We start from the raw sequence: 26,676 nt of genomic DNA on the forward strand, positions 1-26,676 counted from the left end.
CATAGATGAGACCTTTTTGGCTTTGCCAATTGTTGTTCTAAGGAGAAACGATGCGGCATTATGGCCACAGACTGATTCCTGCGATGTATTTTGAAATCCAGCCCACTTGGATTCCTTTGAAAAAAGGCTGCACTTCACATTCCAGGAGAACAATTGAGTCATGCTACTGCTGCTTTCCCCATATGGGAGTATCAAATGCCAGGTTTTGGTGAGACGCGCAGTTTTTGAGAGGAAATACAGCAAATGATTACAAGTAGGCTAAAGACTAGCTGGAACCTTTATGGTCGGGCAGGGCCGCACGTTAGCCAGTCTAGAGTTTCTGGAAAGGTCACTGGGTTTGATGGATTGTTGCAATTACTGTCGCCATTCATGTTCCTGGCTTTTCTTGTTTCCAGGCATCATATTACTTGCTCTTAACTTTCTCAAATCAAAACCAGAAGTGAAGCGCTGCAGTACGCGATTAACTGCATTCTTGCACTTGTGACAGGCGCGATCTGCTTTAGGTGCAGAGGCAATGTGTCTGTAGGACGTAAAGTTCAGAGTTTCTTGTCACAAGCATCGCGTGACACGTACCCCCTGCTTATTTTGGGGCTCGTCGGCTTTCGCCACCTATGTAATAAGCTGAACTCTGTGCTTGATACTTCTCTCTACATTAACACGAATAGAGTTGTGCGTGCGATGGCCAGACCCGACAAAGTCACGGTGTTACGCCTTTTAATGGCCACAGAGGTGCTTCAGACTAAGAAGGAGCGGCAGGTACACTGATGCCAGTGAAGGGAGGGAAAAACATGACATTAATGAAAAAGTTTAGATTCTTTAAAAACGGGTGGTTTGAGCGTGACCTACCCTATATCAAGCCACTTGAACTCTTGTTGGCATGTGATTGCCTATTGGTTTTGTATTTTCGTGTGGAATAAAGTAAAACGTTTTTTATATCGCAGGATACTAAGGGCCAGATGTAGGTAGCCAAATACCGGTCGGTAACGGCCGATTTCGGCCGTTACCGACCGGTATTTGGCTTTTGAGATGTAGGTGAGTCTGAATTTACAGAATCGGTACATTTACCGAATTGGTAATTTTACCACTTCGGTATTTTACCGAATCGGTAAATATACCGATTCTGTAAATCCACATGTAGGTGACACTCCTAAGAGTGCCACAGACCCTTAAGAGTCTGTATTTTACCACCCAATCCCATTGGGTGGTAAAATACCGAATTCAGGTGTGCATGCACATCTGTGCATGCACACCTGTGCCATGTGACACACAGACATGCCCTTAGGGCATGTATGTGTGCCACATGGCACACATGCCTGTATTTGGGGTGCTAGAGGGTGTCAAAGTGACACCCCCTGAACCCTTGCAGGATTCGGTATTTACCGAATCTGAAAATACCGAATCGGTATTTCACATTGAATCCTATGGGCTTCAAGGCCCATAGGAATCAATGTGAAATACCGAATCGGTATTTACAGATTCGGTAAATACCGACTCTTACAGAATCGGTAATTTTTTACCTACATCTGCCTCCTTCCTATTTACCGACTCTTAAATACCGATTCGGTATGAGTCGGTATTTAAGAGTCGGTAAATAGGAATTACCTACATCTGGCCCTAAGTACGCTTTATAAATGCACATAACGTGGGTATACATAGTCACTGTAAGAAAGTGAATTTTCATTTGAGGTGGGCATTCGCTAACCTCAAGCAATAACATTATACCAAAAGTCACTAAATTAATAATGTGTAAAGTATTTATTTAGTACCAAAACAGTAGTAAATCAAAACAGCAAACAAAACTAACCACTGAATTCGAAAAAAATAGATAAAATTAATAAGTTAAAGGCCAGCAAAACAACAAACATCTAATAACGGGAACTGGAGAGTAAGTTTTAAGTGAAAAGAGCGCCCAAAAGCACTAAGTGCTAATGATAAACTGTGATGGATCCAAAGGTGGGATGCAACAACTGAATGGCCCTGTCAAGGAGTTTACCCTCAAACTTTGAGCCTGATTTAGATCTAGGCCTGCAGCCCAATGCAGAGGGATATCCCGTCCGCTGAAATATAAATCCTATTATAGCCAGTGGGATTTAAATTTTGGCAGCCAGGATATCCGTCACCGTTGTGACGGACTAACCCATCCACCAAGATCTAAATCAGGCCCTTAGTCTGCAAAATGGTACCCAAAATCCTTCAGCTGGGCAAGGCTGCTGTCTGTAGCTGCAGAAATACTCTCGAAGCACACTAGCCATTGGACGAGGTCCCGCTGAAGCCATTGGTTTAGGCGGGAAAAGATTGAAGTAGGAGAAATATTAATATCCTGCTTGCCGAGGTCCAACTGTTTCCTCTATACATTTTGCGCCTCTGGCTGGTCAAATTGTTCTCATTGGTACGTAGTCTCTGAAAAGGAAGTCCTTTTCTTCCAGCGTGACAATGCAGAAGGTTCTATCTAATGAAGCTCTGTGAGGCTGGATACCTTCCCGCTGACGGCTTCCTAAACCTTTGAGTCTGAGGAGAAGCTCCAAACGGGATGCACCAGTTTCTTCGGTTTAAAGTTCAGATGGACCATAAGCCACTGGTGAAAGTGTTTGCGAGGAAGGTTTTGGATTCTATCTCATCACGCATTAGGAGGTGGATCGTGCGACTGCTAGACTTTTGTTTTGTTGTGCAATATGTTCCTGGGGCTAGCAGCTATTCAGCATACTGCTTGTCGAGATTAGTTGATACAAAAACGTCTGTGACTGATGACAGATGCACTGGATTAAAAAGATAATGTGTGCGAGGTTACTCAAGCAAGTATAACGGAAAGTGAATGGATATAAGAGTTGCTGAAGAATTGAAAAATGTGATATGGGTTTTAAATTCAGACATACTGAGTGCATCATAGTTAAAGGATTACAAAGGAAAATGGGCAAGATTGTTGAATGAACTTGCGCCTGACATGGTATTTTTGTTAAGAGGGGCATGATTGATTCCACCAGAAACCTTGAGACCGATGGTGTTACAACTTGCTCATGAAAGACACATGGGTATTGTTAAAATAAAAGGCAGTCTTGGAAGTGATTTTTGGTGACCAACGCTAGACCATGATGTGGAACCTATGATAAGCGACTTTATGGAATGTGTGGCGCATGCGATAAAGGGTTGAGAACAAATCAGCCTCCTATGGTGTGAAGGGAGTTGCCAAAATATCCTTGGGAGGAAGGTGCTGTAGACATTTTGGGGCCTGCGAAATGTAAACATGCCACTTCCTATATACTTGTGTTAATGGATCTGTATTCCATGTGTCATGTGTGCATGACATTTCCTCCACTGCAGTGATTAAGGTTTTGAAGATTGTTTTCAAAAGTGTGAAAGTTATCCATGGTATCTGCTTAATGATAATGGAGTGCAGTTTTGCTCTCAGGAGACAGAAACATATCTAAAGGAATGTGAGATTGAGCTTAAGAGGTCAGCCTTATATCATTCTGAAACTAATGATGCCATTGAGAGGATTGTGAAGACGTTGAAGGAAGGCATACTTATAGCAAGGGTGAATTGTCTAGATTGGAAGAAGGAATTGTCTAACAGATTATCTGGTTCTCGCATTTCCCCTCACATCCCCTCAGGCAAATCTCCGTTTGAGTTGCTCAAAGTGAGAACTCCATTCACAAAAGTATTTCCTGGTTGGATGTTCAGAGGCAAAGGTTGTGTCAATCATGCATTGGGTGAATGGCGAGAGAAGGAGATAATAGCTCAGACCAAGAAAAAGGAGAATTTCGATAGAAACAAGAGTGTGAGAAATGTGGAGGTCAAAGTTGGAGATTATGTGAAAATAAGGGCACCTAAAGGTTGTACGTGCCGATTGGTCCAAATTTACGAGAAAATTACAAGGGGTCAAATGTTTCGAGAATGGCACTAAAACACATGATGGTTGAATTTGGAACAAGAACAGAGTCGTTGTTCTTCAACATGTACCAGACTGACCTTCTTCTCAATAACCAGATTCTGAGCAGGTTGAGAAGAATATGGGGATTTGGGTACGTGGAAAACGCCTTCTAATGTAGCAGCAAACCGAGGAAGAATATTGGAGAAATCAAGAACCCTGCTTATCTAAATGATTGTGTAGTGTGATATTAGTGGAAATTTCCCTGTGACCTACCTTCTGTTGTATCATTTACTAATAAGTCTTAGCTAAAAGCTTCCTTTCTCTTGTTAGTTGTTCTAGATTAGTTTGATAAATTGCATTTTTTTTAACAATGTTCTTTCTTTCAAAAGTCGATAAGAAGATGGGGTGCCTGGGGGATGTTTGTTGGGTGTGTCTTTATTTATGGGGGGGGGGGGAGTGATATAGTGCATAATAGAACTTTGAGGTGTGGACTGTGTTGAGGTCAGGGATGGAATGGACGAACTATCAGGAGGGAGGTAATCAGGGATCATTGTTGGATGAGGTGTATTCAATAAAGCTCGTCTTACCTTTACCACTTGCTGGCTATGTCATCCTTGGAGGAACATCACACCTACCGTGCAGAAGGAGCACACTATTGGCTTGGGCTAGAAGAGTTGACCCGGGTGCTAAGGATTCGTCTGACAGACTTGTGAAAACATGGCCCCAATGCTCCAAGCTCAAGGTCAATTTCAGCCACAGAAGCAGATGATTCGAAGTGCTACCAAAGTATGCTGAGCGGATCACCCCTTCAACTCTGCTGTTGCACTTGCGTTTAAGTGTGCCAGCGTATTCTGCCCTCTTGAAGAAGAGCCTATTGCTAAATCGTGGCACTTGCCTCAGGTGAGCCAGAACGGACTTGTATTGTGTTTAGTCCTGTGGCACTTGTCCATTCCAATGTGTGGCTGTGCTCATTTTTACAGCACTTGCTGCTGTGTACCCGAGTGACTGGATGGTTACTGAAGCACTGACTGTATTTACATGCATTTGGGCCAAGCTGCTGCTGCTTCTGCATTAAAGTTTCTTGAAGCAACTCAGTTGCTGTCCCTGGATCTGCGGCCACGAGAAGACTAATTGGCCTTCTCAACCCAGGGAGGCCAGACCACTGAATTTCCAGGAGGAGGGAAGCCGTTGGACACACCTGGCCTGGCATAACCCCCTACCCCAGGATTGGAGAGTGGGAAGCCAGAGCTGTACTGGCCACAGGCCCAAACTGCAGGTGAGACCAGTACTGAGCATCTGTTAGTACCTTTTATACCAGAGGGGGGAGCACTGTACCTGTGCTGAATCCTACACCGTGATACCTTGGACTAGGAGAAGCAGAGGCAGTATCCTTTATGGGAGGCTGTCATCTCTCATCAAAACTTCATAGTACCTGGTGCTTTTAGTGTAATATTGAGTTTTACTGTGTATTAAAGTACTTCCCTTTGCACAAAGAGGAGCACTGGGCTGGACAATTGTATCATTTCACGGTTTGGTGTCGCAAGTGCTGAGCCTGTTGTACCTCCACACTAATCTCCCTGAGAAGCATGTGACTGCCTACCATCACTACCACTGAGAGTCAAGTGCCGAAGGAGTTGTACTTGGCTCTGCTTGGAGATTCACAATCGGACAAATCCCAGGACATTGGAGGCCAGCAACCCCAGCACCCATGTCTGTGGCCCATTTCCCTGTCACTTAAACTGGGTCTGATACGTTATACTTGGTGAGGTAGTTAAACAAGCTGTCAATCGGGTACCAGGGGTTGCAATTCTTGATCATATTCCGTTCCCTCTTGCTACTCTTCTGTCCTTATGTGAGCTTTAGCTATTATTATGCTTGAATCAAAGCAAGTTTCCTGACTTTAAATATGCTCTGTGACTTGTAGTTTATTTATTTATTTATTGTAAAGTTTTGTATAGCGCGAACAAGACCCGTAGGTATCAGAGCGCTTCACATTACATGAGGTAGTTTAGGGATTACGCATATATAGTATCATGATTTAAAGAGATACGAAGTACATAATTATTCAACTCTAAGGGGGTGGGCATAAATATATACATACAGTAACAGTAGCTTAAGGTAAATATCAAAATATAGCTTGGTCACCATGTGTACCGCCAGTCCTGATTCATGGGTCATATCGTAGAGCATTTATCTCCATTAACGCCTGTAACATTCCCTTCTAGTTACCTAGATGTTCTGTATTGGAACGTCAATGTTTCAGATTTAGTGATGAGTTGTCTTACCTATTTAAGGAACTTATTCATCAGGAGGATCTTCGCTTCCCTGTTAAATGTGGCTGTGTTTCGAATTTTCCTAATGTTTGGAGGGAGTGAGTTCCAGATTTTGGGGGCTGCTCCTGAGAACGCTCTGTCATAGGTTTTCTTCTTCCTGAAAATGGGTGGTCTCAACAATAGCTCCTTGGCACTTCTAGCTGGTCTGCTTCCTCCTGATAATTCAATTTTCTCGGCGAGGTATCTTGGTGTATTGTAGTGGAGTGCTTTGTGTGTGATGCAAGCTATTTTTAGCTGAATTCAGGCTTCATAGGGTAGCCAATTTAATCCTTTCAGGTGAGGAGAGATATGGTCGAATTTTCTAGATCCGGTGATGAGTCTTGCCGCTGCATTGAGGCATGCTTTTAATGGTGCTGTGGATATTTTTGGTAGACCGGCTTAGGTAGTGCATCCATATTCAATCCTCGAAATAACTAAGGACTGGACTGCCAGTTTGAGATCCGTCTTTGAGATGAAAGGTTTCACTTTTCTTATGTAGTTCAAATGAAAGCGGGCACTTTTTGCCATTGATTTAATGTGGGCTTTCATGTCTAGGTTCTCATGTAATGTAATTCCTAGTGATTTTGCTGAGTTAATTAGGGTAGGGTTGCCTTTTAGTGCGGTCACCAGCTTGATCCATTCCTTCACTTCTGTATGGTTCTTTGGTGGTGAAATTAGTAGGAACTCTGTTTTGTGTGCATTTAGCTTCAGATGATTGGTCGTTAGCCATTGCAGTGTCATTTTTAATGCCTCATTCATTAATTTGATGTCTTCCAGAGACGCAATCTTGATTATATATTTGCGTGTCATCTGCGTACATGTGATAGGATATCTTTGAATTTCGAAGAATTTCTGTAAGTGGTTCGACATACAGGTTGAACAGAGATGGAGATAATGTAGATCCTTGGGGGACTCCAATTGAGTTAGGACAAGATGGTGAAAGTGATTGGTTGACCAGGAATCTTTGTGTTCTGTTCTGCAGGAAAGATTCGAACCATTTCAGCACATTTCCAGACATTACCATCCTGTCCTTGAGCCTGGTCAGTAGTGCTTCATGATTTACTGTGTCAAATGCAGACGACAGGTCCAGGAGGATCAGTAGGCATGTTCGATTTTAGTCAAGGGCCTGTAGTGCGTCTTAAACAATATGAAGGATCGCCGTTTCCGTGCTATGTCCTGTTCTGAATCCTGATTGGTAGTCGTCTAGGAGGGAGAAGTTGGTGATGTGTTGGCTCAGTTGATCTTGCACGCACTTCTCGATTAGTTTGGCAAGTAATGGAATATTGGTCACTGGGCGAAAGTTATTAGGATCCGCCGGGTCCACTGTGGGTTTTTTGATGATGGGGACAACTTGACCTGTTTTTAGGCAATCTGGAAGGATCCCTTGGGATAACGAGGCATTTATTATATTGGTCCAAATAGGAATCACAATATGGCTGATTTTTATTAGGCATTTAGACGGGAGTGGGTCGTTGTAGTGGTTGTTAGGTTTGATATCGGAGAGTATTTTGGTGATGGTATTTTGGTCGTATGATTTGAAGGTATCCCAATGTGCCTTGTTTTTTGTACTGTTATCGGCCGTTTTCGATCGAGTGTCGATCGTAGATGGTGGGTGGTTGGGGAGGTTGTCAGCTGCGCTTTTGAGTTCTCTTTCAAGAGTGTTGGCCTTTTCAGTGAAAAATGTCGTGAATTCTTCACAGCTTATTTTCGTTTTCGTAGTCTCTTGGGTAGATTTGGCTAGCTTATTGGATTGTTGCTTTAAGATTTCGAATAGTTTCTGTGGTCTATTTTTGGCATTATCCAATTCTGATCTTATACATTCTTTTTTGGAGTTGTATTCGTTTCTGATTTTTCTGAGGGATTTCAGTTCGGGGGATGATGGGTGTTGCCTCCATTTTCTTTCAGCCATCCTCAGTTTTCGCCTATCTTCATTCAATGTCCCATTAAACCATGGATTTTTTATCTTCTCTGTGACACTTTTCAGTTTTAGCGGCATGGTGGTTTTGACAATATTCGCTACTGATCTAGTGTAGTGGTGTGTTAGATCATTAACATTCTGAAGGTTATTAGGTGGATTTAGGTCCCTCTCACAGCTTTCTACTAATAGATCAATATTGGACTCTTTGGTATCTCGAATCCATTTTTTAAGTTTGATGGGTTGCGTGGTCATGCTCTTTTTCACTGTGGGAATCATGAAAGTTATGGCATAGTGGTCTGACCAGTCACACGGCGCTATTGAGAGGATTGAAGTATCTTTGTTTCTTGATATTATCCAGTCTAACATAGCTCCTTTCGAGTGTGTAGGTTGCGGAGATAATAAGTATAGAGGTAATATCTCTTCATACCTCCACATCTTTTCCTGACATATGACAGACTTCAAGAAAAGCATAGCATGTAGATCACTTTGCCACAGACTTGTATCCCTTTTATCCTCTTAAATTTTCCAGTGTGTGCTCTGCATAACTTTCAATGAAAGAACTTGACAACAGGATGCTTTCATACTTCTTGAAAACTAAACTGTGCTACAATCACGAATTATTCTGTTTTTTGTGTTAAAACATAGATGAAATGGACATAGTGTTCCCTCTTGCTTTGTCCTTGCAGCGCAGTGTACATAGAAAAAAGGAATGTGTGATTTCACAGTGAATCATTAAAATAGCCTAGGTTGCTGGCATTCCTTACCATAATTTATAAGGGATAGAAAAGCAGACTCTTCTTGAATGAAAATAGGTGCATATATTTAGCCGAAAAAGTGATATTTTATCACAAAACGTTCATATTAGTGATTCATTTGGTATGAATAATGAAGCCTTTGTTGTTTTCTCAGATAAATGATATTTATGTTTTGTTTTGTATTTTGTTTGGCTAACTGGGTACCATAGTACACGGAAGAAGTAATCGGTCAGCCAGACTCAAACCACAGCCCTATAACATATGGATGTGGAAATTCATTAAAACCCCTTGAAGGATTCATGAATGGCTGTGGTTGTAATTGCCCTTCAGTAATCATCTATGGGATTTTCAATTTCTTATATCATATTTTCAATTATTTGTTCACTTTACAAGAGTATGTTTGTAAAATGCAAATGTGTAGCACTGTGCTGTAGAATCAGGTCCTTTAAAAAAATGAATCGTGTTTGACTAAAGCAAAATATTTAATTAATATTGTGTTAAATTGTCACATATATCAATGTGAAAATATTGTTCTACACCCCAGTGAATATTCAATTACCGTATTAAATACTGACCTCAATGATCACTAACAAAATGCAGGTGAAGTCGGAGAATCATTTTGCTCCTTGTCAAACACACTCTGGGTAGCATTCTAACTTATAGTTCTTTTGCCCACCATTCCAGCTCGGTTTCTACCCAGCCATATTCCAATGAATCTTCACCCTACACCAATAGGAACAGTCCAGTCCGAACTGCCAGGCTAGGTCCTCCGTGAGCCGTAACAGGATCAATATAAAGGTTTATATAAAATGTTAGCAAATTCTGACCCTTTTTGGTATTTTTGACATGGACATTCCATTTGATTATAAGGGAACATTGCTTCTGCAAAGATTAAAAAGATGGTTTTAGCCCGCTATTTTTTCTAGAAACTGTATGTGTTTTGTATGGGCTGTGATAATAAACACTGAATCACATTCGGTCCTTTTTTCTTTCTCATGCAGAATGTTTTAGATTTTGACTTTCGCAATAAATTCAACAAATTAGTTGTATGATGAATTCTACTGTATTGATCATTGAGAGAATACAAGACAAAATCAAGACGTTTACAAAAAGAAATGTAACAGCCTCATTGCAGTACAATAGCATTTACCGGACATTTACCGGAAGTAAGCCTTCTCTGCTTGGGAGTGTATTTTCGAACAAGGGCTTGCCTATCCTGTCCGTGCACTCCTCAAGTTTCCCATGGCAGTCAAACACTCCTGACCACCCCTTTCCATACCAGCTCGTGGATCTTGTAGGAAACTGCTAATTCTCGCTGCTTATGCCAACTCTAGTGGAGACCAAAAAAGGGATGGGACTGCCATGCCACTGCCATTCCCTAATGCTGCCGAACTGAAATATATATGTATATTTTTTAGTTGTGTCTTTTGCGAATACTGACACTGTCTGGACCTGATTTGCAAGGAATCATGTCCATGAATATTAAGTCTCACCTCTCTGTTGTGATGGGCAGAATATGCCCCAGGTGCATCAGTCATTCTTGGGGCGTTGTGGTGTTAGCGCCCACCGAGAGGTAGCACTGCGAACTGTAGGGCTGGAGCTACCATCCAACAGTAACATTTCCCAATAAAAAATATCCTTATGTGATTTGATGACAAAAGTAGACTGCACAGAGAAACCAGTGTTGTGTTTATCATTCACTTTTCTGGTCTCACTTTGGGGTGTACAGTAGATAAAATGTCTTGCTGGCTAGTCAATACTGTGACTTTGGGTATTCCCGAATACTGCTACACAAGCCCACCAACTACTACAACCAACAGCAGTCAATACGGAGAAGATGCTTATATTCAAACAGTGCTTGTCTCTGTATTGACCATAGAGCGTGGAGTCTGGAAGTGCCATTGTACTGTGGGAATTGGAGTGACAGGGACTGTTCTTGACTAAGACCTAGAGAAATGGAAGGAAGAAAACATGTGCTTTTTATAGTTAATTTGTTTCTTCTCTTTTTGTTTTTTCTCCAGGGCCAACTCAGAAGATGAATCTTTTTCAGGCTGTAACTAGTGCTCTGGATAACACATTGGCGAAAGATCCTACTGCAGGTATATGTCGATATTTCAAATTTTTAATGTTCGTTATTAATTAATGGGTTTGTACATCGATAGACCCTTTGGAATTGTGTCAGTACTTGTCTTCTGTCTAGTGAGAAAGTGTTAAATTTCACTGAAAGCCAAGCTACTGTATGTGAATAAGTTCTTTGCCTTTTTCATGCCATGTATGTTACATAAATGCACTTGTGGGGAGGCACCATTCTCAGTTGGATAGCTAACACCTCTCACTGCAGCAGTGTGACACCCTTTGCTGTTCCAATTAGTAAGCGATACGCTAACGCGCGTAAACACTTTATAAACTTTTTCAAGATATTAAAAAGTAGGCACCCACTTGGAGCTGTCAGTACCCGTTTGGAAGTTAGATAATTGTTAGAAACCCTTTTCTTTCCACCACATGAGTTTGGGAATCTCACTTCCTGCTCTGACCACTAGCAGTGCCTTCACACCCTCAAGCATTTTTTTACAGCGAATACCTGTCGAGCCAATTTAAAGATGTTGATACTACGCAAGGCATCACCTGAAACAAGGGTGTAATGAGGTGCAAGACAAGGTAGTGAAGATAAGATGAATTTATTCTGATAAAAGGATCCCATCCACAGGTGAGCTGTCTACAGTACATCCAGCAGGCTCTAACTGAACTCTTTCTAAACATAACATTCTCAGCTGGTGCACATAACATTCTAAGGCTCCTAGCAACAGCATCAGGATGCCACACATCTCCCCTCTTACTAAACAAACAATAAAAATAAGTAAGTCTCAATTAACAACGTCTTTTAGATAAGCAGGTGTACGAGAAAGTCTTGATGATTTACGAACATTAAGTGATGGCACTCCTTGGGGAGAAAACTTTGACGAATTTGGATCTTCAGGAGGAGACGAATTTGGATTATCAGAACCTCGAGATTTAGATACAAAGTCTTCCCTGACCACCACAACTCTGTTCATGTTCCGAATCCGATGGTCTGCTGTCTTGATAGCATTATTGAAAACCTTGATGACTTGAATAGGTTTCAAAAACATCGCAGAAAGCATTTTGTTTTTCTTACACAGATTTTTTATAGGTACCCAATCACCCACTTTTACACACTTTGTTTTACATTCTTTCCCAAATCATGAAACCTTTTCCTATTTTCAATTTTAAGAGATTCACGTAATCTCCAATCACAATCCTCATGTGTAGAAACCAACCTAGGCAGTAAGTCATTAATCCAAGCTGGCGCTTCCAAGGTATTAGCATTCCTTGACCTGAAAAGTTCAAAGGGTGTTTTACTTGTGATGGCATGTGGAGATAGTCTATAAACCTTAACCTTTTTAATGATTTCACTTCTCCAATCAGACCCTGAACATTTTGCCATCCTAATGGTCTCCTTGAGTACCCGGTTGAACCTCTCAACCATGCCATTGGTTTCTGGGTGGTACAATGATGACTTTTTATGTCTCACACCATGTTTGGATAAACATGTCTCCATTTCTCTGGAAACTAGTTGACAACCATTGTCCGTTAGAATTGTACTAGGAATACCTTCCCTAGCAAGCATAAACTGAGCCCTTATTCGTTCATCAACAGACGCACCAAATTAACATGTAGAAGCAAGTTTCCGTAGAGATGTAATGTCATTTTCAATGCTTTCTTCTTCTATTTGAGCTCTGCGACCAAAATTTTACCTTTCTAACATGGTGCTAACCTTTGGGAGATAATGTTTGTCGAGTTTAGCTATGCACAATTCATACTCATTAAGACTACTATCATCTAGATCGGGAAGATGGTCGAGCACTTCCTGATCCTCTGAACCCAGACAGTGTAACAACAATGCAGTTTTCCTCTCTGCACTTAGACTAGAACCGCAAACCCTTACATATCTCTCAAAGACCTTGCGCCATTTTTGCCATCTGATGGGGGGGATCCCCAGGGGAGGACAAAAAGAACGGATGTGCTGTCACATTTTGCATCTTGCACACTACCCCTTCTTTTGAGATCTTAAAATTATTCACTAAAACCCTTGAAAAAGTTTAGATACAATGAGTCAGGGTGAGTTTTCCTATTAAAACTATGAGATATAATAATTCACAGGTGAGTTTTCCTATTAAAAATATCAGATATGATAATTCACACCTTAGCACATTAGTTTTCCCATGTCTGAATCAAAATTCTTTAAAAGTAGGAATAAAAACACACAATGAAATAGATTATAGCATTGTCACTGTTTTCCTCTTTTTATTTTTATTTTTTATTTTTTAATTGTAAACCTTTAGTCTGCGTATCACTGCAATGACGCGCAACGAAAGAGCCTAATTATTCCCAGATAATTTCACTTACTAGTGTGCGTGTCACTGTTGTAACACGCAGAGCACAAATACTCCAAGTTGAAGTCTTGTTTGTTTGTTCGAGTGTGCGTGTCATTTGTGTATGTTGTGACACACTAATCAAATATTCCAACTCAATTTGTGTTTGCCCTCATTGTGCGTGTCACTGTTACCACACGCGATACTGCTGACAAAAAAAACCCACACCCAATATGGGTCCCACGTCGACGGGATGCGCTTTGACGTGCCACGTAGTGTTACCCACAATCCTTTGGGCATTGTGATGTACTGTGTGCTGCTGGAGCCGGTTCGGAGGCGATTCAGAGAATGTGATGTCCGGAGGCGATGTCGAGAATGAGCTGACGTTCCCTTCTTTCAGTCAGCAATTGCGCGGACGAAGCGCTCAGGATGCCACAAAGTGAAAAGCTTGATTTCTTGGGTTTACCTATTTGTCTAGATTCTCTCTGGTACCAATCCTGCCCATCAACCTGGTGCCTCTAATTGGATACCCAACACACACTTTTTAAAACATTTTTCTACAGCCATGGAACTCAAAAAGTCCCATGCACCTTCATTATATAATCCCATATATTATAATTCAAGTTTGTCCTTAGTACTTTTACTGCCCAAGTGGCTTTTAAATTATGAATGCTCATATTTAATGATGTTTAAGATCCATGCACTTAATTGATCCATCTGGTGCAGAACAGATTCACCAAATACAAATTTTAAATCCACTTTGAACACCACAATTCGTGCTGTGTCAAAAACAGATGATCCTTCTTTGCAATGTATGACAAGCAGTCACAGAATAACAATGGGTCCCATTCACAAACTTAAATTTGGTCATAAACTTACATTTGACTGAATTTACCTATTTTAGACCTGCCAGAAAATCACAAAGGGATATGGGTTTAGCCCATATACATGTGCTGAGACCACCACCACAAGTGCATAGTTTTCCGCACCTGTGAATCCCACTCAAGGAGTGGGAATATGGGAGTTCAAGGAATTCCATAGTATGATTAGCCTTGGGTATTTGTGAACATCTACAAACAAGTACGTTTCTGGGTATTTTGTCAAGACATTGGTTATATCTTGAACATCTTAAAAAAACATGGGCCTATTTAAGTGAACTGAAAGTCTCCTGGTATAAACTAGATGTAGCCCCAAAGGGCCTGATTTAGAGTTTGACAGGCAGGTTACTTCTTCACAACATGGCTGTTGTACCGTCCTTCTCATTACAAGTGCTATAGGATATAATGTATTTACAATAAGGCAGACAGGATATTGTCACGTTTGTGACCAAATAACCCTCTGTCAAACTCTAATTCAGACCTTTTGTCTTCAGATAGCATCTGTAAAATCCTGCTTGAGGATATGAGATCCTCCTAGATAAACACAATTGCAACTGGGCACCAGTTTCTGAACAGCTGTTGGGGACACATTGACACTGATAAGTAAACTAGTTTATTTTCTTCCAAATAAATAAAAGTGCTGTTGTTTCGTTGAACACATTCTCGCCTTTATCCTTTTCCAGTCTCTTCAAAAAACATTTTCTATAGCTTTTATTAAACATGATCTAGACCCACATCTGTTTGCTCCACTGTACAAAATGTTTTATGAAGATTTTCCTTTATATAAAATACTAACAGTTTAAAAAAGCACCTAACAATTTTACATTCAGCAGGAACACTTTTTAGTTTCCTTTGAAGCTGTACTCTGCTAGTGATGCCTCGTGGTAGAAATTGAAAAGAAAAGTTTAAATTCAAGCAACAAAATGTGTAGCAGAACAAACATCAAGGGTAATCCATATCCCCTCCATGTCGTATCTTAATAACAGCAAGCAATAAAGAGAAAATTAGCTATCGCAAAAAGCAGTGGAAAAACGAGGTCCTGAGGAAAGCCTGCTGACCCCTCACGTGCTATATAAAGGCTGAAACATGTCGACCCATCAGATCCCTGGGAAGATTAATTCCTAAAAGCATCACGCTGATCTATTTTAACCTTGCCCATGATCCCAGAATATTACATTTGTTACAAAGGGTTTAAAGACTATTTTAACACACTCACTCAACCCTGCCTTTACTTACTGCTACCATTCAAAGAACTCCACTTACAAACGTTTTGAGCCCACCCATACACGTTCAGTGTCTGGGTGAGGGTCCGATGATGACACATGCCACAGGTGCCTGTGGGTGATATATATATATTCTTCATTTTTCACTCCATCTCCGAGAAAGTTTACTGTCGGAGAAATTGTGAAGCAAGCACTGATTTACCTGGGTGCATTATGCTCACTTGTCTTTAATACAGGCAAGACAGACACTTTCACAAATAACTGGGTTTCCCCTCTCCTTGTGTTAATGCATAGTGAATTAGTTAAGCCAAGGGTATACCCTTATCATATACTTCTCACTCCTCTTCAGGTGTATAAACATCTTCTACAAGGCACATCTACCCAGAAGTGAGAGCTGCAGGGATCTCCAGTGTTGAATGTCTGCCCTAAACTGCTTCAGAGTACCAGCCAATGCTAGTTTTATCTGAAATGGGCCCTTGAATGCTATGTCCCGGTTCCACCTAGTCAAAGGTAAAAGGACAGGGTAGTCTATTTCTGAAAAACTTTTTGGTCATGGCACCCCCCAGACATTTGCCGGGCGGCCTATAACAACCTCATAGAGAGATAATCCAGGGGAAGGGCATCAGGCCATTGCAATCCTGTTGACTCCTGAATTTTCGCTAATTTTAATTTCAGTGTGCTGTTGTATTTTTCAACCAACCCCGCTGACTGCGGGTGGTTGGCTGCATGGAATTTCTGTTTAATGTGTAGACCTTCACATATTAGCATAATCACTTTCGTATTAAAATGAGAGCCGTTATCACTTCAAATAACTGTCGGCATTCCAAAACGTGGAAAGAACTCTTTTAGGAGTACCTTGCAGTAGTGGTGGCTGTATTGTCTTTGACCTAATAAGCCTCAACCCATTTGTTGAACGCGCACACAACCACCAATGCATACTTCAAATTGTTACAGCACTCAAGTTCAATGAAGTCCATCTGAAGGACCTCAAAGGGGAATGTAGGTGGTGCGAAATTTCCATTTGGTGTGGGGGTGCCCTTCCCTAGATTATGCATCAAACAAACCATACAATTTTTCACTAATTGTTGAGCTGTTTTAGAAATATGATTACGCCAAACTGGGGCCAACAATTTACAGATACCTTTGGCACTAATGTGAGATACGCCATGGTAACCCCGGGAAGTATATATGCATCTGGTAACATCCATTTCTGTTTCCCGGACAAATCAATCCAACATCCTTTATCATCCAATTGTGCTGTACTTTCTTGCCACATAGCTTACTCCTCCATCTTGGCCTCACTCTTTATTTCTTTCACACTCTCAATTGTATTTTCAAACATAGCATTGTCTGGGACCAATCTAGCTGGGCCTGCTATAAACATTCTTTTCATCTTTGTCTGAGCTGTTTCTTTAGCTGTCTGGTCAGCGAATGCATTCCCTCTACCTATATCATCCGTCACCTTTTTGTGAGCACTACACTTTACAATAGCCATTCTCATGTGAAGTGCTAATGCAGATAGCAATCGGGATATCAGGTGTCCATGTTGTATCCTAGTACCATTCGATGTAAGGAACCCTCTCTCTGCCCAAAAGCGACCAAAATTGTGTGCAACTCCAAATGCATACTGGCTGTCTGTGTAAATATTGACAACTAACCATTCATTCAATTCACTAGCTCGTATAAGGGCAATGAGTTCTGCTGCCTGGGCAGATTGATAAGAGACCTGTGATGTCTCTAGCACTGTGTGCAATGTAGTGATAGCATAAGCTGCAGTGGTGGTGCCATCTGGTAATTTAAAACAAGAGCCATCAGCATATAGTTCTCCTTGGGAATCAGATAAGGGAACATCAGTCCGGTCTACCCATCCTTTCATCTCTTCCTCTGTTTGGAAAATACAGTCATGTTTGTGAACTGTATCATTTTTGGAAAAAAGGGTTAGTAATGTGGCTGGATTCAGAGTGGCACATCTTTTAATCGTAATATGTTTGGCGAACAATGTCAATTCGTAGCCAGTAAGAGGTTCACTGGTGAGGTGCTGTGTCCTTGTTTTATTATAAAATGTGTCCACAGCATGGGGAACCATGACTGTGACCTCAGTATCGAGTATGAGTCCAGCCGATTGTCTGATTGAAGTGACCGTAGCAGCAACCGCTCGCAGACAGCTCAAGAGGGTCCTGGCAACAGGATCAAGCAAAGCAGAAAAATAAGCGCAAGGTCTCCGTTTATCACCAAATTTTGGGTCAACACAGAGACCGCTCAACCAGCCATCTCCTGGACATACATAACACAAAAGGCATGTTATAGTCAGGCGTGCCTTGTACTTCAGCAGAGCAAAGCGCAGTTTTTATTTCTTCAAAGGATTGTTGGCAATTTGGTTTCCAAGGTAAAGGCTCCTGGACATCTTTTGTTTGATTAGGAAGGGGTTTGATTAGGAAGGAATAGTTATGAATCTACTGGCGACAGTAGGAAGTTATACCTATAAAAGCACGTACATCTTTTTGAGTTTGTAGAAGGGGCATCTTGTTGATAGTACTAATGCGTTCTGGTGTTAACCTTCTGCCCACCTTCAACAGCAGGTGACCCAAATAGGTGACCTCTTGTTGACAATAATGAAACTTCGAAAGAGAGACTTTGTGTCCATGGTGTGCTAGATGTAACAATAATTTCAACGTGCTGCCTTTACAACCCTGTTCGGTATCAGAAGCTATGAGCAGATCATCAATGTTGGACTTGGCCCTTTTTGAAGGGTCATCCCTAAACGTTTTGCCTTTCTCCTAGCCTTTTCTCTGACATGGTGTTGGTGGTTTTAGGACTCTGGGCACTTTAGCACTGCTGTCCAGTGTAAAGTGCGTGTGCTCTGTGTTATATATGGTAAGATTGGTACACCTGCTTGGCCTATTTAATTTACCTGCCAGTCCCTTGTAAAGTGGTATCTCATACCCAGGGCTGGTAAATTAAATGCTACTGGTGGGCTTGCAGCGCTAATTGCGCCACCCACCAAAGTAGCTTTGCAAACCTATCTCAAGCCTCTGCCATTGCAGGGCCTGTGCGTGCAGTGTTACTGCTGCTGTGACGTGGCACCTAAAGTGTGTGCCATGTCTGTGACCTCCCCCCTTTACTGTATGTCAGTCACCCCTAAGGTAGGCCCTAGCTAGCCCTATGGGCAGGGTGCATTGTAGGTAAAAGGTAGGACATGTACCTTAAGTGTGTGACATGTCTTGGTAGTGACAACCAGCCATTTTGCTTTCTCATTACTATGGGGCTGCCCTCCCATAGGAATGCATTGGGGATACCTGACAAGTGTTTTAGTGGTAATTCCTGATATGAGAGGAGCAGCGTGGTCAAGTTTAGTATATTTGGAATGGTAATAATAAATGCTGCGCAATGGTGTGTGCATATTTATTATAACTATTTTAGAAATACCACTTATAGAAGTTGGCATTTCTGTGTGCTTTTGAGTGACAGGGGCTGGTGAGGTGTGTGTGGCTCCAGGAGGGCCAGGGTGAGTCGGCACTAGGCTGAATGGTACATCTACATTTGGAGTAGTGGGAGGAGTAGTCCCCTGACCCTGAATAGGATTATGCCTGCCCTGTACAATGCTGGCTCCGCCCCCTATTGTGTGTCTGATCACAGAGCCCCCACCTGACAAAGGGGAAGAGAAGCCTGGTAAACAGAATGCTCCAATTCCCCCTGAACCAGTTTTTGCTGGTTCCCCCAAGCCCTGTGCCAGGGCAGACAAATGAATGTGCATTATAAATATAGGAGCTGTGACCCCATGATGTGGTGCTGTTTATTTATTTAAAACTTATAATGCGCGATAGCTACCCGCAATGGGTTTCCCGTCGCAAGGGATAGACTGAAGTAGAAAATAATGGACAATACTACTGCATTAATAGCAGTTGGAACAGCAGGAAACTTTTAAAAAAAGTAGGGTTTCTTATCTCTCGCGGAAGCAAAGCATGTTGGTCTCAGTCTTCAGAGCAACAGGTAGGGCATTCCAGGATTTGGGGCCGAGATGGGAGAAAGATCTTCCTCCCATCTTCACAAGTTTGAATCTAGGAATGACAAAATCACAATTAGCCGACGATCTTAATGTACGGCTGGGCCTGTAAGATTGCACAAGACTCTGAAGATACAAAGGGGCTGAGCCCTGTTTTATTTTAAAAAGGTAGCATAAGGCTTTGAATTTGATGCGACTTGAAATTTTAAGCCAATGTAGATCTCGGAGGGCCTGGGTGGCCGAGGATCTCCTCGGGATGTTGCATAGGAGACGAGCCGATGAATTTTGCACGACCTGTAGTTTATTTATGGTCGCGACATCGGCACCAAGGTAGAGGACGTTACCATAGTCCAGGCGAGATGTTACTAACGCCTGGACAACAGTTCTCCTGGTGGCATAAGGTAACATCCAAAGGATTTTCTGGAGCCATCTCAGAGTGGTAAAACAGATGGCAGCCACCTTGGTAGCCTGTTGCCTCATAGAAAGCTTGTCATCTATGAGGAATCCAAGGTTGCGTACCACCGAGACCGGTTGAGGAAGGGGACCCATAGCACAAGGCCAGTGTTGCGGGCCCCAGAGATCTTTGTGTTTCCCCAAAATAACGATCTCGGTCTTGTCACCGTTTAGCTTGAGGAGATGACTCTGCATCCACTCAGCCACTAGTGACAATCCGGTTTTCAAGCCAGACACATTGTTGGCTTCAGTGCTGGAGAGGGAAAAGACAATTTGCGTGTCATCGGCGTATGAAAAAATGGTCAGCCCGGCATCCTCCGCGATGGAAGCAAGAGGCTTGATGTAAATATTAAATAATAAAGGGCTGAGAATGGACCCCTGAGGGACACCATACGCCGAAGGACAAGTCGCAGATGTAGCTTTCGCAGAGAAGACCTGGAAAGTGCGCTCACTTAAAAAGGAGGCAAACCAGGCCAATGCAGGGCCTTCTATTCCCAGGGACCGGAGAGAGTTCAATAAGATGGAATGAGACACGGTATCGAACGCCGCGCTCAAATCCAAAAGGATGAGGGCAGATGTTTCTCCGCGGTCGATACCGTGCCGTAACCTCTCCGTTACCCCAAGTAGTGCAGTCTCTGTTGAATGATTAGCGCGAAAGCCGGACTGAGAGGGGTGTAGAAAGCCCTGGTTTTCAATAAGATGGGTAAGTTGGCTTTTCACATGCCTCTCCAGCACCTTAGATAAAATAGGCAACAAGGATATGGGTCTGAAATTAGCAAGGTTTGACATGTCCGCGCCTGCCTTTTTCAGAAGAGGTACCACCATCGCGTGCTTCAAGTCCTGTGGTACATGAGACTCAATCAAGGAGGCGTTCAGGGGTCTCATGAGAGTTCGGCGGCATTCAAGATCCAGTTGCTTTAAGATCTTTGCAGGCACTGGATCACGTGGTGAGCCAGATCTTACACTGTTCAAGCAGGAGAGAAATGAGTTGTCATCAAACAATTGCCAGTTCGTTACCACTACCTTAGGAGAGGGGGGTACATCCACGGCCGTTGGTCCTGGTTGGTATTGGTTTACCATCATAGGGACGCTCATAGAGTTATAAATGCGTTCAACTTTAGCGATGAAGAATTCCGCAATGGAATTACACTGAGCTGTTCCTGTGCTGAAGGGGCCTGCTGCTGCTGGGCTCCAGGAGGAACCGCCACAAGGGTCTGCCTCCCTGCTGGAGGGCCCTGTGTGCTGGCCTGCCTGGGCCCAGCTTTGCCCTCTTAATACCTAAGGACTTTTTGCTTCTTGCCCCAAAAGAAGATCGTGGGCTACGCAGCGCGGAGCTGCAGCCCCTTTTAGAGGGAATCCCGGCATGGGGGATTCCCCCCCTGTGCTGCTTTAGAAGCGGGTGCCCGCCCCACATTGCCGTGGATTCAATTAGCGGGAGCCTACACCTCTTTATGCATGTTTTTCGCGGGTGCCCACCCCGCATTTGGTATTTACGAGCGGGTGCCCACCCCGCGTAGTTGTGCTCTCTAGCGGGTGCCCACCCCGCATTGCTGTGGATTTAACTAGTGGGTGCCCAACCCGCTTGTGTGTGTATTTAGCGGGTGCCCATCCCGCTGTGGTGTTGTATGCAGGCGGGAGCCCACCCCCACTTCGCTGCTAGGAGAAATCACTGCCGCGGCCCGGAAGACCGGCATCTTGCCTGGTTGTGGGCGGGGCCTCGCTTGAGAGGATGCCGGACGTGCTGTGGAACAAGGCAGGCCCCCTGTGTGCCGGTGGGAGCCCCGAGCTGAGACGGAGCCTCCCAGCCTGCCCCTGTGAGAAGTAGCCAAGTGGTGGGCGGGAGCCTACCTTGCATTGAGGACGGCCGGAGTCCAGCGTGCCAGAAAGAGAGCAGGAGACCGCCAGCACTGCACCTGAGTCGAGGCGGGACTCCCGTGTGGTGAGGAGAGCCCCACGTGCAGTCTAGAGCCGGCTAGAGCCTCGTGGGTTCACTAGAGCGTCGGATCCAGAGGACAGCAGAGGAAGAGCCCAGGTGAGTGGGGCACCACTTTAGTGGTGGTCGTTTGGCCTGTTTTGGTTTTCTTCACAGCTGCACCGCCGTAGCGGGCAGCTACACCAAGGTGGTACTTTTTGTTTTAAGACTCCCAGAGTGGGGCTCAGGCGGCACCGTGGTGCCAGGCCTTTGCCACAGCTGCCCCGCCTGACAGTGGGCAGCTGCAACGTTGGGTTCCTTTGTTCCGGGAATGCCCGAGTTGGGCTCAGATGGCCCAGTTAGTGCCTACAGTTATTTTTCACAGCTGCACCGCAGTTAGGGGCAGCTGCTACATTTAGGCCATTTGTGAAGAGTCTCAGTGGGGACCCAGGAGGCACAGTAGTGCCCGCGCAATTGCGCACCTTTGATTCTGCTGCAGTGGCAGCCAGCCCTGACATTTTGGACATAGGGCATTTGAGCACTCTGAGAAGGCCAGTTGGCCAAGGGGTCAGTGTTAGGTTGGTAGGGCGCCAGGCCCGAAGGTGATTTATGTGGTGCCTATGATAAATGTGATTTATGCACCCTGATTTATGCCTCTAATATGATTTATGCCTATGCGGTTATTGCATACTGGTGAGGTTTATTGCATAATGTGTTTATGCTTATGAGGTTGGCGCAGAATGTGTTTTACGCCTGACGTGATACTGATTGAATAATTTGATTTATGTTGCAGGATATAATGCTGAGGACCGTGTTTTGCCAGTAGTTACTGGTTGTGTTCTACATTTACTATTTGTGCTTTGTGATGGTTCTGACAGTGGCCCAATTGGCCCTGTCATGTGTATATAATCCCCTGTAAATGTTGCCTAGTGCCAATTGGCTCAGTGTATATTGTGTGATTACTATTCTAATGTGTTTTGGATAATACAAAGGCTAGTTATATATATAAACTTGTGTGGAGATCTTTTTGTGGTGTGCCTAGTGTGTTGCTGCAGTGTGTGTGTTGCGCACACACTTTACACATTGCCTCTGAGATAAGCCTGACTGCTCGTGCCCAGCTGCCAAGGGGGTGAGCAGGGGTCATCTTCAGCGTGCAACTCCCATGCCCTGACTAGAGTGGTGGTTTCTGCCTAGCTTAGGCGCTAGCCTTAGCCAACCAGAAAACCCATTTCTAAAAATCAACATACTGCATCATGATATTATCTGGAAGAAGTACAAGTAAATTCAATTGGCCTTTCAATGCCTGACTATAAATACTAGGGCTTTCAGTATAGCCTTGAGGAGCTCTACAGAATCTGAAACTTTTGCCAGCTAATGAGAATCCGAACAGGTATCTGCTGTCTGGATGTACGGGAATGCTAAATAATGCATTTTTCAAATCAATGATGGAGAAAATGTTAGCAGTAGATGGGACCATAGTCAAGAGTGTGGTAATGTCAGGAACTATTGGAAATTAGGGAACCAATATCTTAGTGACCTTGCGCAAATCAATCACAAAACGATATACTTCATCATTGTTATTTGGGGAATCCCGAGTTGCCCTTTTTAGAACCAGACGAATAGGACTGTTATATACATTGCCATTTGTCTCTTCAACAACTCCTTTACATATCAAATCCTGGATAATACGAATGAGAGCTTGTTCTCCATCCTTAGGTATTTGGTATTGGATAATTTGTGGTAGTATGGCATTTCTTTCACCTGAATGGAAACTGGAGGTATGTGTAACAGGCCTGCATCAGTGTCGCCTGTGGCCCATAATGTGGGTGACACTTGATCGAAGTCTGGGGGAAGAGGGTCACTCTTGTACAGGCATTGCTTGGTCAGGATCCATTGTAATGGAAAACACCATCAGGTGAGCAATTTATGGTAGCGTGCAGCTTTTTCAACAAATCCAAACTCATCAAACTTTCACTGCAGTTTGACTTCAAGAGCAATGGGGAATCCACAGTAAAGGGGCTGACGGTAAGGGCAAGGGGGCGAGAAATGGGGCTTACAACTGGTGTTCCCGAAAAACCCACTGAAACATTAATAGGGCCAGACAGGGGTCCCCGGGACCGGGTGTTGAAACCTTTTTGGTAGCACCTGTATCAACCAAAAATTAATTAGTAGAACCTTGCAGGTCCACTTTGACATAAGGCCACACTGATATACAAGTATGTGAACTGGTCCCTTACCCTGTCCCTGGCTGTCCTAGCTGAAGGACAACCCTGTCACATCGTCAAAGTCATAATTGTCATTGTAGTACTGTATGTCTTGTGCGTTGTCAAAAATATTGTTGGGGCGGCCTGCAGTGGGAGCAGCGTACTGCTGTCTGTTGTTCCCACAGCACCTGTTACCAGGACCCCTTACCCTAGTGGAGGGAGTTGCAGCTGTGCGCACGAGTACGGGCCATTGGCTATGCCAATGGCCCTCTTCATTGGATTAGGCACATTGATTTTGTCCCAAGGGTGTCGTGGGGGGGATGCTCTAGCACGCAAAAGGGGTTGTTGGAGCCCTCGTCCTCCAGTATTACCCCTATATGCCTGTTGCATTAACCGCATGCGTGCGGGCGGAATTCCGCCCGTACGCTGAGATTTACTCATTCCCATGTTTCATGACGAGCTGGGCTCGTCATGAGCGTGCGAGGAGGCTACCTCATGACGAGCCCAGCTCGTCATCAGCGTCGAAGGGGTTAATACTTTTGTCTTCAGATCTTTATTCTTTCGATCACTTCTATCTTTTTCTTCACTCTCTGTATGCTCATAATACTGTGCCATATGCAGTATTACAGAGGTAGTAGATGTTACCCAGGTTCTTTCAGGTGCTTTTAATTTAGTCGTTATCTTGGGAAGGAGATTGTGGACGAACCTATCCACAAAGAGGCGGATGCCACCCTCTGTAGACATATCCTGTCCGCTGTAATCCAAAAATGTTTCCTCAGATCTAGTAAAGAAGTCCGACAATGCTGACAGTTTTTCCCAACTACCCTTCTTGGGTGCAATGAGCATCTGCATATGTGTGATTATGCGTCCAGGTAGAGTATCTCAGCTCTTGGTTTGTCCCCTGGCTTCCTTTCTTGATCCCACCCCTTTATGGCATCCCATTTTTCACCCAGTTTAGCAACATGGTCCACTGTGTGTATCTGTCGCCAGACATCTGTGGGGACTAGAAGCCCAAATAACATTCCGATGTCTGCAAAAGTCATAACACAGGAGGAGGCTGCCTCAGTAAGCTCTTCGTAATAACATGTCTGGTTTTTCCAGGGGTCAGGCAATGTGGATTTGAGTGCCAAAACCTCCCCCCTTTTCCACAGAACATAGACCCATTTTTCTTGGAAACGGGTGTCAACGGCTGCCGTGACTATTCCCCCTTGTGCATTCAATACTGCAGGGATGGGCAGATGGTACATTTGGGGACCTCGGCATGGCAAAATTGCTGGTATGTTTGGTGCTGGAAAAGTACAGTTTATCTCTACGAGCAAGAAGCGTTACTAAATAGAAATATAGTTTATCCCCCATGACGTCACCAACCATCACTTCTTCGTACATTTTCTGTATCTGTTCGGGAGGGTCATGACCTAATATTTCCATCCGTTTGTCCTGCAACGTCTCACACATTGTCAAGTAAAGCATCAACTTGCAACAGGGCATCAAAATGTTGCATTGTTTGCCAAATATCCATGGGGTGGAGAGACTTCCTTTCATCTAGACTTTAGCCTGTTTTCTTACTACTCGTTTCTCCTGCAGACCCACCTGGGCCTGTGTTGTTCGGGCCGGCTCGAGGCAGGTGTGGTAACGGGAACAGGTAACATAGGTACAGATGTTTGGTCTGCTGACGTAAGGGGCGAGGGTGAAGTAGAGGACTATACAGGAGGCAGAACAGGTCCGGTGGGGAGCACCGGATATACGTTTTGTGGGGCATATGGCGGAAGTGGACGAGTGTCTAACATGGTATTTATTAATGGATCTTTTTCTTCCTCCCTCCGGCAACTTTGAGTCACGTAACTTTTGTCCACTTGTAACGTGAATTCCGTATCCTTCCTTTCCACTCCCTCCTCTATTTTCCCCTTCTTGTAAACCATTGCCTTTTGTGTAACTGTCCGTAAATTGATGGCGGCGGGCATCCCTTTCACTTTTTATTCCCATCTGTTTGGCTTCCTTCTGCCACATGCGAAGGGAGTCAAACATCGACTGTCTACTATGCCTCTATGTTCTTGAAGGAAACACATTTTCTGCTCATCAAAGGTACCTGTTAAGGGCCACTGTAATTCAACATTTCCCTTAGTATACTTGTGCCACAACGTACCAAACAATATGGGACCTATTCCGTATTTCCTATAAATATCGAAATTTGGTGTTCTTTCTGGGGTGGCAGGCTGGGATTCCTCCAGTCGTGCATCATCAGAACCACAACAACAACATAACCATTTAAACTTACTAAAACCAGGCATTGTAAAGGAAAACACAAGGTCCTTATTTTACTTGACAAGGAAAACACAAGGTCCTTATTTTACCTGACAAATTATTTGCAAACACTTTTACCAAAACAGTCCTTATGCAAAAACAAAACCCATTTACAGTGGTACCACATAAACTGAAACAGACTCACCTCGTGTCAGGCGCACAGATAGATCAATTCTCCACTGCCAACTCTTTTGGACTAAATAGTCAATTCACGGGTTCGCCGTTCAGGATTCCAAGTCGGGATGAAAGCTGGGCGAGAAAATCTCTGGTGGGACGGGGCAGCAACTCAGAGAAACTTATCTCTTCGTGCAGGGATCCCTGAGCCGTCAGTCCGACCTGATGATGTCCTCGTCCTCCTTTCCGTCTGTGGAAACTGTATGGGACATACCACGATGGAGATCATGTTCGGGTGCCATTAGAAGGAAGTGACCGTAACCTAAGGGCACCCGGGTCTCCAC

At 43.6% G+C, this 26,676-nt stretch overlaps 1 protein-coding gene across 1 annotated transcript in view; it reads left to right on the plus strand.

Annotated features, from left to right (window-relative positions):
* BCKDHB (branched chain keto acid dehydrogenase E1 subunit beta) overlaps window positions 1-26,676 on the plus strand; it is a 1,266,052-nt gene that overhangs the window by 60,223 nt on the left and 1,179,153 nt on the right. The window contains exon 2 of the mRNA XM_078648121.1: window positions 10,875-10,952. Within this exon, the coding sequence (XP_078504247.1) occupies window positions 10,875-10,952 (78 nt within the window). The remainder of the gene's footprint in view (window positions 1-10,874; window positions 10,953-26,676) is intronic.

The sequence above is a fragment of the Lissotriton helveticus genome, chromosome 6 (assembly GCF_964261635.1).
Source record: "Lissotriton helveticus chromosome 6, aLisHel1.1, whole genome shotgun sequence".
Taxonomy (NCBI): domain Eukaryota; kingdom Metazoa; phylum Chordata; class Amphibia; order Caudata; family Salamandridae; genus Lissotriton; species Lissotriton helveticus.